General features: G+C 44.0%; 3 protein-coding genes across 4 annotated transcripts in view; 1 reads left to right on the top strand and 2 right to left on the bottom strand.

Annotated features, from left to right (window-relative positions):
• LOC308410651 (xylosyltransferase 1-like) overlaps positions 1-3,063 on the top strand; it is a 38,001-nt gene extending 34,938 nt beyond the window's left edge. For both annotated transcript variants that reach the window (XM_080904158.1, XM_080904159.1), the window contains exon 11: positions 851-3,063. In XM_080904158.1, the coding sequence (XP_080760284.1) occupies positions 851-1,173 (323 nt within the window). In that variant the 3' untranslated portion in view covers positions 1,174-3,063. The remainder of the gene's footprint in view (positions 1-850) is intronic.
• Positions 3,064-5,290: 2,227 nt separating this feature from the next.
• On the bottom strand, positions 5,291-11,244 carry kat8 (K(lysine) acetyltransferase 8). Its single transcript, XM_080905707.1, has 11 exons — positions 10,839-11,244; positions 10,259-10,333; positions 9,952-10,130; positions 9,826-9,879; positions 9,575-9,739; positions 7,303-7,392; positions 7,088-7,228; positions 6,908-7,001; positions 6,049-6,199; positions 5,605-5,759; positions 5,291-5,463 (listed from the first exon to the last, which is right to left on the bottom strand). The coding sequence occupies exons 1-11, from the start codon at positions 11,152-11,154 to the stop codon at positions 5,399-5,401; spliced, it is 1,485 nt and encodes a 494-aa protein (XP_080761833.1). The 5' UTR covers positions 11,155-11,244; the 3' UTR covers positions 5,291-5,398.
• Positions 11,245-12,324: 1,080 nt separating this feature from the next.
• Positions 12,325-17,819, bottom strand: rnf25 (ring finger protein 25). Its single transcript, XM_080905508.1, has 10 exons — positions 17,742-17,819; positions 17,444-17,515; positions 16,420-16,516; positions 16,097-16,164; positions 15,937-16,006; positions 15,773-15,844; positions 14,123-14,269; positions 13,959-14,048; positions 13,734-13,871; positions 12,325-13,338 (listed from the first exon to the last, which is right to left on the bottom strand). Exons 1-10 carry the CDS (start codon positions 17,762-17,764, stop codon positions 12,685-12,687), a joined length of 1,431 nt encoding a protein of 476 aa, XP_080761634.1. The 5' UTR covers positions 17,765-17,819; the 3' UTR covers positions 12,325-12,684.
• Positions 17,820-19,128: the final 1,309 nt, after the last annotated feature.

Genomic DNA, 19,128 nt, shown 5'->3' with positions numbered 1-19,128 from the left:
CAATTAATTTAGAGAAGACTCCTCAAGCTTCTCGCTAATGAACTATTCCACCAATAATCATTAATTACATTTAAGCACTTTATTAAAAAGTTAAACAGTTCACAGTAAAGTTTGCAGCATTTTTGTTTGAAATGTCCACTCCTAGCATGGTTTTTATAATTAATGATAAACTAAAAACGTTGAGTGGTTTGGATTTGGTCAGATCTGTCTGCACAGCCCGTCTGAGGCTTTGCTGCACATGCACAGGACTGCGGGTCAGCAGGCTTCAAAAAGTGGCTCTTCGTATTGTAAGCTCCTTAAATTTTACTCTTGAAATATGCCTCATGTTGCAGTAATTAAAAAGATGAAGACTTACTGTGAAACTTAAAAACATTTTTAAGCAATAAGGACTAAAAAAAAAAAACCTTTAAAATTCAGAAAAATGTGCAAAAGATAGAAAGCTGTTATAACTGATACTGAATGGCTACTTGTTCTGTAGTGAAACCAGCATTCCCTGTCATGACCAGCAGGGGGCGACTCTTGGTTGTGAGACTGACCCTTTCCATGACGTGAAGCAGAAGCTTACAGAATGCGAACCTCGTGTGCAGCAGCCGTTAGTTTCTCACTCAGATCCTACTCTTGCTTCCAACTTTTATATACAGTCTTTGGGCCGCGGGGAACCAAAGAAACCTGAAAACAAAATGAAATGTGCGTCTTTGTTTGGATAAACATTTTCTGTGCTTACTGTTGTTACATTTGATTTGTTTCCTTATTTCTTACCTGCGTCTTACGTAGACGATGTTACTTTTTGTGGCAGCTCAGGTCCCAGTTTAACTCAGACTTTCTTTGTCCTTCTGCTGTTGGACTCCAGAGGACGCTCTGCGGCTGCACGGCGGACCAGCCAAGAACTCCTACATGGAGCAGAGCTTCCACGGCCTCAACCCGGTCCTGCAGCTGCCGGTGAGCCTGGGCGCTGTCGAGGAGGCCGAGGCCAACGCCAGTCTGACGGGGGCGCCGTTGCGTCGCTGGCTGGACGGGCTGCTGGAGGGCTACTGGTCCGCCTCAGACGTCTGCTCGATGGGCCCCAGCGCCTGTCCGGTCATGCAGCGCTGCCGACTCACCGCGTGGAGCTCCGCCAGCCCCGATCCAAAATCCGAACTGAGCCTGCCCAGAGAGGATGGGCGGATAAGGTAGCAGGCGGACGGACTGAGGGAGGATGAGGCGAGGGAAAATGAAGGAAAACACGGGGCTGACGTCCCGTTTGTGTCCAGTATTTATTTATTTAAAGTCTGTGAGCGTGAACAGAGAGGACAGATGGAGCATCAGAGGGAACAGTGGGAAGAGACACTGAGGAAAATCTTCTCCTTCAGTCCTCATTCGGTCTGCTCTCACTTTTATTTAGGACTACAAAGCTGTGCGTGCTCGAGTGAGTGAGTGAAAGTGTGTTAAGAGTGTTCGCAGAACTTTATACCTCTTGTTGTACGAGTGTCTCCCTGAGTTTAGGGTCACATGCTGAGAACAGACGTGGTTGCTCGTTCTTTAGGCCCATTATTTAAAATCTCCAACGTAAACCTGAATCAAGCCTCAGAATGAGATTTTTTTTATGCTACTAGTTTAAAACCCAAAATCAGCCTCTTAAAAAACAAAATCTGATTTAAACTGTGTCACAGGTTTTTTTTTTCCTTTTGGCTCTGACGTCAGCGAGAAAGGATGTGCACAAAGCCTGTGAGATAAACAGATTATTTTGAACACTGAATCATGCAAAGCTACTCTGATGGAGTCCAAGAATAAAAATAGAGCTGGAAGGGAGCAGAACAGCCCACTTTAAGCACAGTATGTGATTTCTGAAAGCTTTTTTTTAAATGTCCTGTTGAGCTGGAAAAATTTCTGTTTTTTCTTCTTTAAAAAGAAAAATCGGTTTAAGTAAAATCTAGAAATATTTAACTAATAACTGCTGACATTTAACTGTAAAAATGTTCTTTTTTACATCAATGCCGTGTCTGTATGAACCATCCACAGAAGCAGCTGTAGATGCAAATCCCACCGCAGCGACTGTATCGATGATTTTGCCTTTAACCAGCTTTCCAGAGATAATGAGCCTGAAATCAGTTCTCAGCAACCATAGATCTTCTCACAGAGCCAGTTGGGTATCAGGGGAAATTATGATTAATCTTTTAAAGTGATCATCTATGGACAGAATATATTTAACGAGTTTTCTTAAGTTGTTCGGACTCTGTGTGTTTTCTTTCTGTGCCATGTCTGAATCCCTCAGACTTGAAGTGAGACGTCCGCGTCCTCTTTCCTTTAATCTGCACACGTTACAAAGCGACAAACTTTCTGCTGTACAAACGGTTACCCGATTAATTTATTCAAAACTTTTTCTTTTGTTTGTTTTTTACATAAATGGGACCAAAGCTGGAGCCCAGCAGCTCTGAAGAAGTTCTAAGAGTCTGAGCGTGTGGAGCACGAACGTGTCGGTTCTACGCAGGTCTGTGAGGGTTACATTTATTTACGGTTACATTAAGCGGCCATAATGAGTTGAATTTAAAACCTCTGCAGTTTAATACCAAATTCAACTCATTTATTTTTTTCTATTCAAACTCAAACCGATTCAGAGCCATTTTTACATCCGGTGTGTATTTTTCATATATCGAGCGAGTCTACGTAAAGCTGTGTTTTGTAAAAACCTGACAGATGATGTACAGTTTTTAAGTTAATGAGTATTAAGATGCAGATGTTTGGACTGTGACGGTGTCGCAGAAGTGGTGGCGTTGTGTGAAAACGTTCCTGAGATGTTCTGACTCTGGAGGACGGTCCCAGGCGAGGGCGTCCCGCTGCGCTTCGCCGCGGCGCTGTCCATATGTCCGACCAGCCCGTTCCTCCGTCTCCTCTTTGTCGTCGTCTCTCGCTGGGAGCTGTGCTGCTGTGCCTTAGCTGTTCTCCTGTCTTTAGGAAACCCTCCTAAAAGCATCTGTAAAGTCTAAAAACTGAAAAATTAAAGACAAAGATTTGTTGTGAATGCCTTACAAACGATCTTGGTGGTTTTAAAGTACAATTTCTAAAAAATAAAAACAATCTCCCTTTAGTTTGTGTCTGAGCTCGTGTCATACGTTCATGTGGCCCAGAGTCGCTGCAGCTTTGTGTTTACTAATGTTTGTCATTTTCTTTTGGTTTTTAATTCAGTTTTGTTTTATAGTTTTTTTAATAATGTGTGGAGGGCGTGTGTCACACACCAGGTTTAGGAGAATCAGCTGTTACAATAAAAACTGTTACGTTTTCTGTCTGTTTACATCCAGAGTCACACATCCATCAACGCCTCATCAGAAACATTGTAATAACTTTATCAAACATATGAAAACTAACGATATTTACTGTGTTTGTTTGTTTTTTTTAATAGTTTAAGTCACAAGGATTGTTCCAGTTTTACAGACTAGTTTTATTTTAACTATTTTTTTCCCAATCTAGTCTCAGTTGAACATAATGGCCTTGAATTGATCTTCAGTAAAATCAGGATTTGAGGCTTGCTGATTGAAAACACTTGCAGATCTGCGTTGCCCTGTGGAGGCAGGGCAGGATGATTGTCTGCCTCTGAACTCGGCCGACAATCAGAACTACAATTCCTCTTCCAGGTACGACACTTCATCAGCCTCCTCAAATTCACCACCACTGATACTATTACTGCTGTGCTACAGAAGCCAAGATAAAAATCCTCTCCCCGCCAGAGATGACCTGATTTCTCAGGATCCGGAAGGAAGTGCTGATCCTGATCAAACAGTTTCCTTATTTGTATTTTGTCTAAAAAATAAAAATCCTTTAAAAAATAATAATGTGGGATCAGCTCTCCTGGATCCTGTCATCCTTGGTCCAAGTATCTACTAAAGCACTTTGAATACAACTTCGAGTGATGCTGTTAATAACAATAATCACATGAGCTCCTCGGTGAGGGTCAAATAGCGCACAGATGTTGAGGATTTCAAATCAGCAGTGAATGAAGAACAGCCAGAGGAGATGGCGTCATCACCACAGCTGATCGATGACACACAGCCGGAAGGACAGGCCTGATGATCGGGACCACGTGACACCGATTATATCTCAGTCACATTTACGCTTCAAGGCAGTTTTTACAATTTCAATAAATACCATTTTAATTCATATATTTCCTATTTTACATAAACGATTTAATCTCTTAAGCGTGTGCTGTAGAAATAAAACTAAGTTCTTCACAATGAGCAACTTCTTCAAAGTCCCATCAAAACACCAAAGGAGGGAATATTTGTGTTTTTGTTATAGCTCATTCTTCCAGTCCAGTCTTTTCGTCACCCACCTGTAGTTTGTCACAAATGTTGCACCAACCATTCAGACGTCGGCTGAAAACAGAACATCCCAAACACAGTAAAAGAAAAAAGAAAAGCAAGTCACTAACAGCACTGCCGCCCTCTTGTGTTCAATACTGGTACTACACCAGCCCCGGGACAGCTGGCTGGACGTGTTTGCGTCTCACAAATTAAATCTTCTGCTGCTTTGAGGGCCGTTTGACAAGCTACAGCTACAGCCTGCAGTGGAGGAAAGCCTCAAGAAATAAAACCAAGAAAATCTTAATTCATTAAACCAACTGTTGCTGTGACAGCAGGTAAAACTCACCTGTCTGAAAATAACCTTTTCTTCAGCACATCAGCGGGACGGTACCTGCGCACCGAGCTCAGGTGTAACTCATTAGTCCTGATGGCTGCTCCTCCAGCATGTCATCATGAGGAATACCAGCTGATTGGAGCTGGGCACGTGGACTGCTGTTTGTTTGTTTTTTTATATAAACAGCGACAGAAATATTGAAAACGTGAAAACACGTTTCAGTTTGAGAAAAAAAAAAAGACTTCAGATGAAGCACAAACCAACCGTCCTGAGCCTGGTTCTCAGAGTGGTAACAGGCGACTTTACCTGACTATATAAATCATATTCATACATCCAGGGAGGCCCTGGAGATTCAAACCAACAATCTCATGGTTCACCTGATACAGACATGAAACCAACCTCTGAGCCTATGAAAGAACAAAACCTCAAGTATTTTTTAAACAGAAAGTAAAGAGACTACATGAAACATTAGAAACCAGAGTGAAGTGTGATCACTGTTTAGTTTCCTGATGAGCGAGAAAGTGACTGAAAAAGAACACCAAGGTTTTTTAATTAGGACGAGTTTTTATTCGATCGTAAACATCTTCTGTTCCTAATTAAAGGAATATTTCATCCTTGCAGCAAATATTTCGTTTCCTCAGTGATGTTTAACGTATGTAGGAATCAGATCAGGAGACGAAGCTTTATTTTAGAGATTTATTTTAAAAAATACAGACAGGAGAGACTAAAAATTATGTACAGTAGTGACACGAGCGCCCGGCGGGTGATCACACGTCGGCGGCTCCGTTCCTCACTTCTTGGACAGCTTGGCCTGTTTGTTTTTTGGAGGCGCCCACTTTAAACACATCGTGTCCACTGAGAGCGAGACACAATCACACCTGACGTTAGCAAATCAGCTGCGGGGTAAAAACCCGACACGAGAATCCTCGAGATCTGAGAGCCTGATGCCATGTTTGTAATAAGATGAGAAGATTTTTGGAACATCTGTGCAGGTACCTGTGATTGGTGGTTTCTTGTACTGGGCGCTCTTCAGGTGCTCCTCCACCAGTTTGGGCGTCACACAGATGACGTGCTGACCTTTCCAGTACTTCACCATGTTGAGCGACTGCAGCGTGCTGATGATGTCACTCTGTGTGATGCTGGTCATCTGGCTGGGAGACGCAGACGGACACGAAGGTTAAAATCAGAGAGTTTGTTTTTTAATTCCAGCTTTTGTTTTTAAAAGTTCTGATCAGAAACTCGTCGAGTACCAAGTTTCACATCAACACGTAAACTTATAAAAGTTTGTCTGCTGTAAAATTGAAAACAGCAGAGCTTTCACACTGAGTGCATCTCTGAGCTGCCAAACAATCGTTTTGGTTCTTAACCTTCACAGCGTCTACAAAACAAGTGGAAAAGCAAAGCCGAATCGTCCAGCTTTGCACGTGTCTGCGTGTCTACCTGAGGTCTTTGATGGACAGCGTTCCTCTGAAGTCCCTCAGGATCTCCAGCAGGACCCAGGACCAGTAACTTCGGTAGCTAAGCTTCCCCAGATCAGAGAGCGGCTTCTCCGGAGACCCCACTGTGTTCTCCAGCTTAGACAGCTCATAGCCTGCAGCAGAAACGGGCGATATCAGAGCTGCTGCCAGCGAGCGTCTCTCCTTCAGTCACTCGCTCTGTTGGTGTCATGACTACACCCCTGCCATCCATCCATCTGCTGCACTATTCCCATCTCCACTGTATTTTACTCAACATCTGTTGTGTTTTGTGTGCTTTTGCAGGGTTTTTCTATTTGCTCGTGTTTTCTTAAGTTGGAGTGTGTTTGATCTCTTGGGGCCTCAATCCACAAAGCATATCTCTACAGGAGACAAAAATCTGATAATTTAACTCAAATCTGATATTTTATAGAAATTCAGATATGCCAAACAAACACAGCTTGGAAAGTTACCAGGCTGGAGGACACCTGGATCAGCTTGTGATACCATTGTGAGATTGAAACAGTGACTCCTAATTTATCTTTTCTCAGTCTGATGTACATTCATTCATTCATTCATCCATCCATGTGAAAGCTGAACCAATCACATCAGCTCTTTGGTGGAGGTCAGGAGTTGCAGATTTACTGACTTCCTTTCGGTTTTATTATAAATGTGAAACAACTTATTTGTGTCATCTCGAGTCCATCTGAAACTCCCAACTTAACATTTGAAATCCTGTTTCGCCTGAAAATTTTTTCTGCAAACATCTTTAAAAAGCTCTGATTACAAACTCCAGGCTCTGGTATTCCAGGACGCTCCCTCATCACTCATTCACTGTCACTTACTGAAAGCTATCAGGAACTTCCCGTAGCCTCTGCGCTGGTAAGGCGGCAGCGTGAGAATACAGGCCACGTTATTCCCGTCTGGAGACTCTTTCTCCTGAAAAATAAAACCACAGAAGTCGTGACGATCAGTCTGAAATGAATACGAGGAAACGACCTTTGAGCCGCGCGCTGAGGACTTACTTTGGAGAAGTAGCCGACGATGTGCGCTCCCTGTTTGTTGACCTCAGTGAGGATGTAGAAGATGAAGGGCTCCACATCAAAATAAAGCGTCTTGTGGTCGAGAAATAATTTGGCTAGTAGACACAGATTCTGACAGTAGATCTGCAGACAGAGAGCGACAGTCAGCAGCAGGAACACAAACCCACGTTAGCAGCTCGGTGTTCAGCCGGGCTCACCTTGTGGTCTCTCCCGTCCACCTCGTACACAGATATGTTGCTCCTCCTGTAAATCTCTTTGCCTGGAGGCTGCCTCCACTGACAGTGTGACTGAGGAGGAAAAGGTCAAAGGTCAAATAAACACTGCAGTTTGATTTAACGAGTGAAACTAAAAATTTCCGGTTAATACTTGTACAGCTGCTGTTATTGTGTATATATTTATTTATATTTAGATTTCTTCATACATTCTTATATAGTTCTATATTGTGTATTTTGTTGTACAGTTATTTTATTTTCAACTTTAATTTATATATTTTATCTTATTCTTCCCAGTTAAATTTACCCTTCATTCTAATTTGTGTTGTACAGTTATTTCATTTTTAACCTTAATTTATATTTTATTCCTTCCTAGTTAAATTTACCCTTTTTAATTTTTCATATTTATTTCCTATCTTATTCATAGCCTTTTCCTTTTTTGTTTTCTTTAGGTCACGAGCAGTTGTCCAAGCATTTCACTACATATCGTACTGTGTATGACTGTTTGAATTTGAATTTGAGGACAAACATGCATACGAATAAAATTACATATTCATTTGTTTTACGCCTGAACTGCAGCTTTCACGAGAGACTTTCACACTGGTGGGTTCGATAAACAGCAAAGTCTGACACTTTTATTTAATAAGGACAGTTTATGTAGAACAGCATTAAAATATTAGATCTAAACATGCTGAACTGCAGCAAACACAAGCTGTGGATGTATGAATGAGGCAGGTAACAAAGACGGAAACATCAGAGTGTCGTATTTCTTCCATTGAAGGATTCTGACGTATTCCTTCTTAACATGTCTTTTGTTGTTGTGCATGTTGAGCTCTAAACCTCAAAGATTCCAGTAAAACACGAAGCTCTGAGCAAAAGAACAGATTTGAGGCTTAGCGATTAACCTCAGGGTTAACTGTTTCAATCCAAGACATTAAAGCTGAGGTGGAAAAGTGTGGATTTAAAGCAGCGCTTTTAAACGCGACCTCTGTCTCAGTGCAGCAGCAGGTGACGGTGAGTGTGAGTGGTAGTGATTTAGTGGTTTCATGGTGGTGAGTTTTGTGTGCTCAGCGGCTCTACGGCGTTACTGACAGCTGCCGTGCAGGTGAAGTGACGGGACGCTGCTGTCACGAAAAACATGGATTACACCCGGACAGATCCACAAGTAATTAACATCTAATGTACCCGAACACAAAGATACGTGCTGGGATACGGAGAAGCACCCAGCTTTGGTTTGTTAACAGCAGATCGCTAAAGTCAAAGATGCATCACTTCAAAGCTTTTTTGGTTTTTGTGGAGAAGCACCATCACACCCCTCTCGCTTTGCTGAGCGGGGATGACTTTACTTATTTTGTGGCACCAGGTAGGGCTGTGCGATACGACCAGAATCTCATATCCCGATATCAGACATCTATCGTCCGATAACGATATAAATCACAAAAATGTAACATTTTCTGTAAAGTCTGTGAATCTCGGGCAGCTCGACTTGCGGGAAGTTTTAACCGATGCATGAAACGATACATTTTTAGACATAAGTTGTAACGGCGCCGTTTTCTTTGTATTTATTACACGGCGTGCTGCGGGGAGAAGCCTGTTCTAACGTTTGAGTCTAAGGTCTATTTTTTAGTCTACTTTTTTGCTTCTCATCTGTAAATGATCTGCTCTTTCACGTGATTCAGTTTATTTTGAAAAGTCTGAACAGGATCTTGAGCTTTATTGTGAAAGGTTTATGTGGAACATAAACAAGCGGACACGTGATGCTGTCACCTTCATTGTTGCTAACGACAACGCATAAAAACAGGCGCTTGTCCGTCCGTAGTGTGGTTATATTAAACATTAAGAGGAAGGGAGAACTTTAAGAAACTAATACAGCCACTACAGTGACATCAAAACCATGAACAAATATTGCCGTAAACAGTTTATTTTGCGACACCACGAAACAAACGATAGCGTAAAATGAAACGACAGAGGTTTTTATATCGTCATCCGATATATATGGTTATATCGAACAGCCCTACACCAGGCTGCAGCACACAGCACACATTTATCAGATTTGTGAATGACTGACATTTTTTCTGAGTAAAACGAAGGCTGACAGAATCATGACAGCACAACGTTTTAATAAGAATCTCATCAGGCTGGATAACAATCCTTTAACAGTCTTCTGTCTCACACATAAAGCCATCATTCACTGACTCAAACAAAAAAGCAGGTATGACTCTATGAGACACAAACGTCCTGAACTGAGGTGACTGACCAGGTGATGTCTGAACGTCTTCTCGTACTTCATGTATTTGAGGCAGTACTCGCAGATCCACAGCTTGGGTTGCTTCCCATAATCCTCAGGAAATGGTGAGAAGTACCAGGCATCGATCTCAAAGTTTCCTATCTGGATCTTATCCACATACTTCACTTTGGTGATCTGAAAGTGAGGGAAACAGTTAGCTTATTGACCAAATACTGGAAATAGTGAAAAAACGTGGAAGAAAAGTGGTTGTGACTACACACCGCCTCGTGCTCCTTCTCCAGTGCAGCTGTCGTTGGGTCCATCTCTGCGTATGTCTGCAAAGAAAAGCTTCATTAGAAAACTGTAAGTTATGCAACGCTCCTGGTGTTATTACACACACTCTATACCTTCTGCACATGGTTGATCTCATCGTGCTTGCGCTTCTGGTTGCGGGTGATCTTCCTCTCAGGCTGGTCACCCAGATCTCCAACGCCACCGATCTCTGTGCTCTTCCTAACCGCGTCCTTCACTGTCTTGGTAAGTGCCAGGCGAGACTTACCCACCCATTCGTCCAGCCGCCTGTTGACTGCACGAATCCCAGAGAAAATTAGATGTAGATACAGCAGCTGGATATGAACGTTTAGCATGAATTAAACAGAAGAAACATGCAGTATAAATCAGAATTTAAAAATATGAAAGTATTTTTGTACTTACACCCCACATAGTGGACATAAAACTCTTCTCTGCCCTCCTGTTCGTTCAGTCTGGACTGAATAACCTCTGCTGTGTCTGTGAAAGGAGCAACAACCATCAGCTGGTGCGACTCACGGCAGTACAAGCAACTTCCTGCCGAACTCCCTTCAGATTTCTGGGACTTAAATGCGGGCTTGCCTTAATTAACCATAAACTTTGTATAGATTTGGCTGTTAAAATCTCACCTTATGTGTATCGAGACGTCATTTAATTCGGCAAACATAACTAAACACCTTAGTGTGTTTATTACGTTTCAGTGCTAACTTTTAGATGTGGGCCGTTTGTTGTTTAAAGTGTCACTGTTTAAAGATCCATAGAGAATTTTCTAGAAAGCCCTAAAAATCTTCAGTTAGTAAGCGATCGCTGAATTAAGTTTTTGGACCAAAGCCGTTTGGGACTTTATGCGAGTCATTTAGATTTTTAACTGTTTGATGGCAGTTTTTCACCAAAACAAAAGCACTGAGTCCATATCCAAAATAATAAGACAGCTAGCATGCCAACGAAATTGAGAAGGGAAAAGCAGAACATGGTCTTTACTCACGCCATGTCTTATCGGCTCTTTGACATAAATACGTCTCTCCGATTGCCACCGACACCTCCTGCTCCCTGCCACCGAGCACCCCTCCTCTATCCGGAATGTGCTGACTACTCGAACTCCCGGCCTCCCTGGAGCGGCCGAGGGCCTCCGCTTCATCCTCCTCCCCGCCACTGCCGTTGGAGGAACACGCAGCCGGGATGCTGCCGTCCAGCTCACCCCGCTCGCCTTCCATATGACTCGAATCCATGTCCACGTCCATCGTGGGCTCCGAGTCCTTGTTATTAGCGTAGCTCTTGTGAAATTCGCTCCCGCCAGTCATAACCTCCGAGGTTTAAAAACAGCCACACACCTCTGCGTAGTTTAAAGAGGGGCTTAACAGGACAAAGTGCCAAGATGGCGCAGGTTACGATCCGCCTCTTTCACGGTAAAGTAACTGCATCTCCCATGATCCTTAGCGCTGTGACGTTGGCGATTTCGCCTCACTGCTTAACGGTAGATATATATATATATATATATATATATATATATATATATATATATTTAATTATAATTTTCTAATGAATATTCACTTGTTGAGACTTGATTTAAGCAAAAGCTCAGGAATACACTAAAAAAGATGGTTCATAACTCCCCCAGGTCAAAGTCTGTCAGTACAATGGAAGAGTAGCTTATTACTATTATTGGGTTTTCTTTGGGGTTTTTTTACACTTCACATCAGTTTTTGATTTGAGGTAAATAAATACTTTAAATGTAATAAATGAAATGGTACCTAGTGATCGTGTTGTGCATGCAGTTTTAAATTATAGTACCATGTTTATCAAACTGACATTAACAGTGAAGTTTATGTTGATAAGTCCTGCTCAGTGACTGCAGATCTGTTCACAGATCTTTTTATTCTTACGTTTGTTCCCTGTTTGCTGAGCAGAGTAAAAAAAGCTGAGTGAAAATCATCCCCTCAACTGCCAGGCCATGGAGACAAACACATCACAGCAAGATGTCAAGCTGGAGTTCACCTAAAGTGTAACAGTCGTGTGCCAGAGTTTCAGAAAGAGTTTGAGTTTTCCAGTATTGCTGCACTGTTGGTAGTTTAAGGTGGATCAAAGTTTTGCTGCATATTTTAAAGGCAAAGTCAAACTATCTTCTTATGCTTCTTAAAACTCTTCGTTTGCCCACTGTTACCCTCTGGATTTGACACGTGCTTGTCTACCTGCCACTACGCTTTTTAAGCCAGTCATTCTACATTTGTTTGCTTTGATGCAGATGACACACTGCTGTATGTGTCAGTCTAATGCGACAATCTGAGAAAGATGTTCGATCGAGAGGTGTTTCCTATCAGGTCTGAAAGTCTGAAATCATATCTCAATCCAGGAACCCATCAGCTCTCACTGAGGCTTTTCAGAACTTTAGGTCTGACAACAGACATCCAGTTAATGGTTATCAAAGGCAGACTTCCTGTTTGGTGCAGCAGGCATACTAACACAGACACTCAGCCTCTCTACCGTCAGTTTTCTCTCCGGTACCTGGTTGCAGCACTTTAATGCAATATCAGTATATCACAGAGGGTCCACATACAAGTTATTTACTGTACTAAGAGAAAAACACCAAAGCTGCCATCCAGAGAAATTTGGATTTGTACTTCTTTTAATTTATATAGTGCCACAACATAAAGCAACAACCATCTGGACCCGATAGCGTGCGTGAAAGTGCGTACCAAAGCGCAGGGTGATGGCGATGGACAGGAGGATGGGACACTACAGTGAACGTCTTTTCTGCTGCAGGACTTTGATCTATGCACACTGACAATGGAGGCACATGTAAGTTTGTTCATTGGCCCTCCTGTCGCCCTTTGTCATAGCACCTCCTCTCTTCCCCTCTCCACCACCTTCTGCTGGAAGCCCCTGCCGTGACCACGACGGGGACCGCCTCCTCTGCCGCACAGGTTATTGGCTCCTCCTCTGCTCCTGGAGCCACGATCGTCCCAGTGGTGCCGTGCAGGTCCAGCAGCCCCGGAGTGTGGGGCAGGTCTGTAGTGGCCTCTTCTCCGTCCACGATGGCCTCGACTGCCTGCAGAGTCTGCAGCATCTTTTGGGAACTCTGTTTCCAAACCCGACTGACATGTGGGCACCTGCGCCTCTTGTTCCATTGCCTTGACACCCCCGTCCGTCTTTGAGGGACATAGTTCTGGGTTTCCTTGCACCTGTTGGCCACGATTACCCTGAGCTTTAGCTGGCTTCTCAGTACAGTCTGAAGACAGAGAGAGTTTGTCCAGGTCCTCTGCGATGGGGGCGACTCTCTCGTGATGGGGTCTGGACCTTCCTCCTCTTCTCTGCCCCCTCACCTGGTGCTGATGCCTCTGTCCCAGAACACCTTTACAGTGGGAAAGCCCGGGAACAGACTGGTCTGCTTTGTCACCAGTTTCAGCAGGAACGTTAGAGGCTGAGGAGATTGGAGGGCCTGGAGGCTCATCGGCATCCAGATTTCCATTTTCAGCAGCAGGTGGAGCCTACGAATGTCAAAAAAAAATTATACATTGAATACATTCAAAACATCGTTTAACACATTAAAGTCAACGTGTTCTGCTTATTTCCGGTTACCAACTGGTGTTTGTTCCTCTTTCTCTAAAGCAACTCTTCTGATTGGCTGCTCCTTTCTCTCTCTCTGCCTGACATGACCATATAAAGTAAATCCCCTCTGGATGACATCACACAGAGCCAAGAGTAGAAAAAAAACTGTGTGAAACTGAGTGTTTTGTTCACAAGGATTACTCTGATCTTCTCTGAACTCAGGCATGTGCGGTCAGGGTCACAACGCATCCTTCGCCATTACCCCCGTTTACACTCGTAAACGTCCCCGCAAACCACTGCAGACAGGGACCGAGTGCCTCACACACATTCTTACCTCGTTGATGTGGATGAGAAAGCGGTTGGACTCCACTTCGGGGTCAATGATCCCTCCTCTAGACCTCTGACTTTCCAAGAGCTTCTGGAGTTCACGCCACTTCTGCTGGAAGTCTGAACCGATCGCTGCCTCGTCGAGCTGACAGGAGAAACACGAAGCCCGGTAACGTTTACTGGCGAAATCAGACAAACATCCGTTAACAGGTGAATTAAGAACGAGCTTTACCTCGGGCAGCTGAGGTGCGGGAGACGACAGAAGCTGAGTAACATCGTACGTCAGCGGCTCTCTGCACACCGGGCACACCACGGTGAGCTCCTGTCAGAAGAATCAAAGGCAGAGTCAGAAAGTCTCAAAGTGATTAATCATCCGTGCAGCTGCTGACGTCTGACCTGGTGGTCCGCTCTGTCTCTGGTCTTGTCCTCCTCCAGCTCCTTCTCCCTCTGCTGGAGCTCCCTCTCAGAGTGGCTCACGTAGCGGCCGAGGCAGTGTGAGTGGAAGTAGTGGTAGCAGCTCGTCTTGGTGAACGTCTCTCCCTCCTGACAACCAAAGCATGAATGACTTTACTCATGACTCGTTCCACTAGACTCTACTCCATCTCTGTCGTTTTCCAGTACGACTGAGTACCACCTAATGTGCTTGGGGTTGTTATAGCAACATGGCCAAAAGTCCCGTGACTTCATTTGTATTTGACACAAACAACAACAATGGAGGGCGTTGGGGCGGTGATAAGCATCTGGACTGCGTGTGGAACCTTTTCTCTCACTGCTGGGTTTGATTTTTGTGAAAGAGTCGCCCTCCTGACTCATCGAGCGATGCTCCTGACTGGCCAATCGGCAGCATGCAACCTGCTGATGTCACATTTTCAGATTTTCTCAGATCGTTCGGAAGTAGGTACACTAGGTACTAAAAAAGTACCTGAGAACAGGTACTAATGGAAAACCCTAAAAATGAGTCGAGTCGAGCTGATCTGAGTAGATACTATGTCAGGCACCACCTACAGAACAAATGGTCACAAAAAATGTTCAGGCGTCTCTTTCTGGGTCAGGATTGAATATCCAACACAACAAATTCAAGACAAAAACAACAGTCTTTGTCCTAATTGTGTCACTTTCACAGAGGCGAGCACCAGAGATGCTGACCTGTTAAACAAGTTGTTCACGTTTATTCATGCCAGCTAACTAGATGATGATGATGATGATGATGCTGATGGCTCTCTCTGTGACACCAAGCTGCAAACAAGCGAGGTGGAGAGTAAGCAGATGGTCGCCGTGCTTTAAGCCCCGCCCTGCAGCGCTCTGATGTAGACACGAGGAGAAGCGTGACACCGTGTTGAAGTATAACCGCTCGACCACCATGTTTGACCACGTTCAGCACAAACACCAGGACGCTAGCCTGCACGCTCAGTTATCTGAGTGTTTTGTAATCCTGTTTAATCAGCTGCCATAAAAAAATAAACCCCCACAGCACAGATGTTCCTGGTAAATAATTTACTTGTAATTTTAATGGCCCAGTTCCACCCACCCACCCACGCACCACAGGCAGCAGGTACCCATTTCCTGTGAGTGGGTCCTCCACCCTTTTCCCTGAGAATCATAGTGTCAGACATGGAGGTGCTGATTCTCTCTGACAGGTGGAGGTTCTTGTTTGATGAAGCCACAGAACCACGTCATCTGCACAAAGCACAGACGCTATGCTGAGGCCACCAAAGCGTTTGTCCATAAACGTCACAGAACAGGTGACACAGGGCAGCGCTGCTGGATCCAACACCCGCCGAGAACAAGCCCGACAGAGTCCAAACCAAACTCTCGCTGCAGCCGTACGGAGACGGCAATCAGAGGAACAAGAGCAGGCATGGAGACACGAGCAACACGGTCAGAGCTGAAATGACCTCTAAACGCAAGCTGAGGTAAGACTTAGACAACAAAGAGCTGTGACTAAGACCACAAGTGTATAAACAGCCCCGTGGGACGCATTCAACACAGGAATGTGGCCACATTCAAAGAGGGAACTCCAAACTCTGATGGAGGGAAGCGACTCACCTTAAAGCCGTAGAGACAAATGACACAGTTCCCATGAGGAATATTGCTTTCAGTCAGGATTTCTTTAGCTTTCTGCAGGAGAAAGATCAGAGCAAGACTTTAAGATAAACCCAGCGAAATGACACATTTTATCCTAATGAGAAACAAACGGCACGTATAACAACCTCAATGAGCTGATACAACATGGGCGAACCCAGACAGGACTGAGCCTCGAGCTGAAGACACTTTTGGACACTAAGAGAGAAGAATCAGAGGGTTTTACACTCAGTGCTGAGAGTTTGTGAGCAGAAGGGACTGACGCTGGGAGATGAGTCACTTCCTCACCTGCTGAGTTTGTCATCAGAAAGCCCGCGGGGGTTCCGGATGGAGATCCCCGGAGACGATGAGGGATACTAAACACAGAAGAAGAAAACACTCATTTCAGTTCAGTGAAAACTGCAGAAAGATGTCAGCTGTTCAATCAGTGCAGAGTGTGATGTGACCATGAACCGTGACCGTGAGATTTGTTAACACCAAAAATGTAAAAATGAGCTTTTTTATCCCTCACAGCACATGACTGTTAATAAACCGTCCACTAACGGTCTTCTGTGCGTTTCTGTCTCGGAGTTAACAAACGTTTCTGCGAGCTGAGCCGGTGAAAGGCGAACCTGCTGATCGAGGCTCAAAGTCAGCGTGAGCCGGACGAACTGTGAGACGGAGTCCTCGGCTGTGGACGGGTACAGGTCCAGGCTCACCTCCCAGCCCCTGAAACAAAAACAAAACTGCATCACCGATCACAGAACCTCCCACCAAACTCTGTCGAGCTGACATCACTTCCTCCAAACACAGTCAGAAGCATTAAAAGAGAGACACTCTCAGAGTCCTGAAGTCAAACTTTTTAAATTTAAAGATGATTTTTTCCCCAACTTTTATGGAAAAAAAACTTTTTAAACCAATTTGAGGCAAAATCTGAATTTGTTTTAAAGTGCGTTTTACTCAGACTTGTGATTCTCTTGGAGCTTTGGTACGTAGCAGTCTGTGTCAAATATGATCATCAATGCCACAACTCCAGATGTGGTAAACCGCTGGCCACATCTGGAACTCCTTCGTGTCTCCTCTGATCATCGAAAGTAAAATGAATGAAGGCTAATGATTCAAAAGGAATTCTCTAATTCTGCAATTAGAGATTATTCACAAATGGAAAACATTCAAAACATCATCCACTCTTCCAGGAGTGGAGGAAACTAAGCCATAGCAACATGGCAAAGCTGCGTGGGAAGAAACAAGACTTCAGGAGCAACGTCGTCTGGACTGACTAGAACAAAGTGCACCACAAACACCTCAGGCCAGCTGTCAGCACGTGGTGGGTGAAGATGATGATGATGATGATTTGAACACCTTGCAGTTACTGAGTGGACCATAAACTCTTCTGTACATCAAAGTGTTCTAGAGTGTGAGACCATCTGACCCACAGCTAAAGCTTGGACCAAACTCGGTTTTGGATTATCCCAGAGCAGCAAATCTCCAAACAAGGAGCTGCAGTGATCCAGAGTCCACACCTCAGGCTGAGCTGGGACCTTCAGAGAGCCAAGAGCACTAACTTCCTCCAAATGATGACATTTAACACCTGTACAAGTCTCACCTGTCCAACACCAACCAGCACTAAAGCTAACCCAGCTGCTGTTAGCTCACCTGTCCTCTCTCGTGTCCACCTGCAGCTCGTCCAGGTAGATGGACTGCAGCACCTCGATCTCAGACTGGACGCTGCGGACAAGAAAACAGCGCAGTTAGTGTGTGCGGCTGAATCTCTGCGACATTTCATAACCGGCTAAAATTAGCGTTAGCATTTTAGCTCGACACAGCAGCAGACCTGCGGTCAGATTTTACTGCGCGGCGGCACCGAGCGGGTTAGCCGCGGGTCACACACACGCGGACACGACATTAGAGAAGCTTAGTAGTCACACTTCACACACTCATCCAACAAACTCACTCGCACTCGGCCGCCGTCATCATGATGCTGTGCGAGCCGGCAACAGCTAGCTGTGGCTAACCGGAGGTTGCGTATACACAGACCTTTCAGAATAAAAGCATCGCAAAACAGACCGTGCTAAATACAATAAAACGTACAAGATATTTGTTGACAGATTCTCAGACATTTATCACAGAAAACACCATACAATGAAAAACTACACTGAGGCTGTGAAACCTTTGGATCGTAGTGAAAAAAGCAACAAACTTCATGTGATATCGAACAAAGAGGAAACCACAGTGAGAGAGTCGGTGTGTTCATAATATGTTTATGAAATAAAATATTTTTATTTAAAACGGATTCAAAACTCACTCATAAAATTACATTTAAAATTTTTGTTTTACCTTTTAAAACAAATTCAGAAAAACTGAAAATGTACATATATAAACGCAAATAATCCGTATTTATTTTAATCCACAGACTGTAAGTATTGCTCTCTAGTGGTCACAGAACGCAACTGCAATTAATTTAATCTTATTAGTTTTGTTAATCCTAAAATTCTTGAAGGACTTGTGACTTCAAATGTTGAGAAATTCAAGTAACTTTTGAAAATACTAAAATATTGCAGTAATGTCTACTTAATGGGAAAAAATGTATGACTAAATGATTAAATTATTTTTTAGTAATATCATTACGAAATCTATGATCAGCTGTACTTAATGTAAACTGATGTATGCAGTTCCCCAAATGACCAGCAGAGGGCAGACAACTCTCAAGATTTAATGTATAATGTCAAAACATGTCTTGATGCATCTCAATCATCCAGGAAAGTAAATCTCCAAAAGTTGATTCTGTTCATCTGGACGTAGCGTTTTGTGGCAGAAACGTTTCGTCACTCATCCAGGTGACTTCTTCAGTCTCCGCTGACTGCAGGTTTCCCCAATCTTATAAACAGCACATTTGCATTGGAGAATGTCAAAACATATCATTACCATATGTTTATGAAGGAATTCAAGATGATGATAGGCGATTTAAGGGAAAGGTGGGTTCTAAACCATCTGCGCCCCCTGGTGAGGTCTTCATTGGATCCGCTGCAGTTTGCTTACCAGCCTGGCATCGGGGTGAAGGACGCCATCATCTACCTCCTGCACCGAGCTCTGGCTCACCTGAAGAAGCCTGGAAGCACTGTGAGGATCATGTTCTTTGATTTCTCCAGTGCTTTCAACACCATCCAGCCACGACTTCTGAGGGACAAGCTGGAGCTATCAGGAGTGGACCACCACATGTCCCAGTGGATACTGGACTACCTCACAGGACGCCCACAGTATGTGCGGACACAGGGCTGTGTCTCTGATACGCTGGTCTGCAGTCCGGGGGCCCCATGGGGAACAGTGCTGGCACCGTTCCT

This window comes from Rhamphochromis sp. 'chilingali' (assembly GCF_963969265.1).
Source record: "Rhamphochromis sp. 'chilingali' genome assembly, chromosome: 15".
Lineage (NCBI taxonomy): Eukaryota > Metazoa > Chordata > Actinopteri > Cichliformes > Cichlidae > Rhamphochromis > Rhamphochromis sp. 'chilingali'.
The sequence above is the reverse complement of the archived record's forward strand: the minus strand, read 5'-3'. Positions and strand labels throughout refer to the sequence as shown.

Coding starts and splice junctions, on each gene's coding strand:
- kat8 (XM_080905707.1), bottom strand. CDS start 11,154: ATGACTGGCGGGAGCGAATTTCACAAGAGCTACGCTAATAACAAGGAC. Junction 9,740..9,825: donor TGGAGAAGGAGCACGAGGCG/GTGTGTAGTCAC, acceptor CCTCACTTTCAG/ATCACCAAAGTGAAGTATGT. Junction 6,200..6,907: donor GAAGTTCCTGATAGCTTTCA/GTAAGTGACAGT, acceptor TTTCTGCTGCAG/GCTATGAGCTGTCTAAGCTG.
- rnf25 (XM_080905508.1), bottom strand. CDS start 17,764: ATGATGACGGCGGCCGAGTGCGA. Junction 15,845..15,936: donor TGTTGTATCAGCTCATTGAG/GTTGTTATACGT, acceptor TTTCTCCTGCAG/AAAGCTAAAGAAATCCTGAC. Junction 14,049..14,122: donor GAGACAGAGCGGACCACCAG/GTCAGACGTCAG, acceptor TTCTTCTGACAG/GAGCTCACCGTGGTGTGCCC.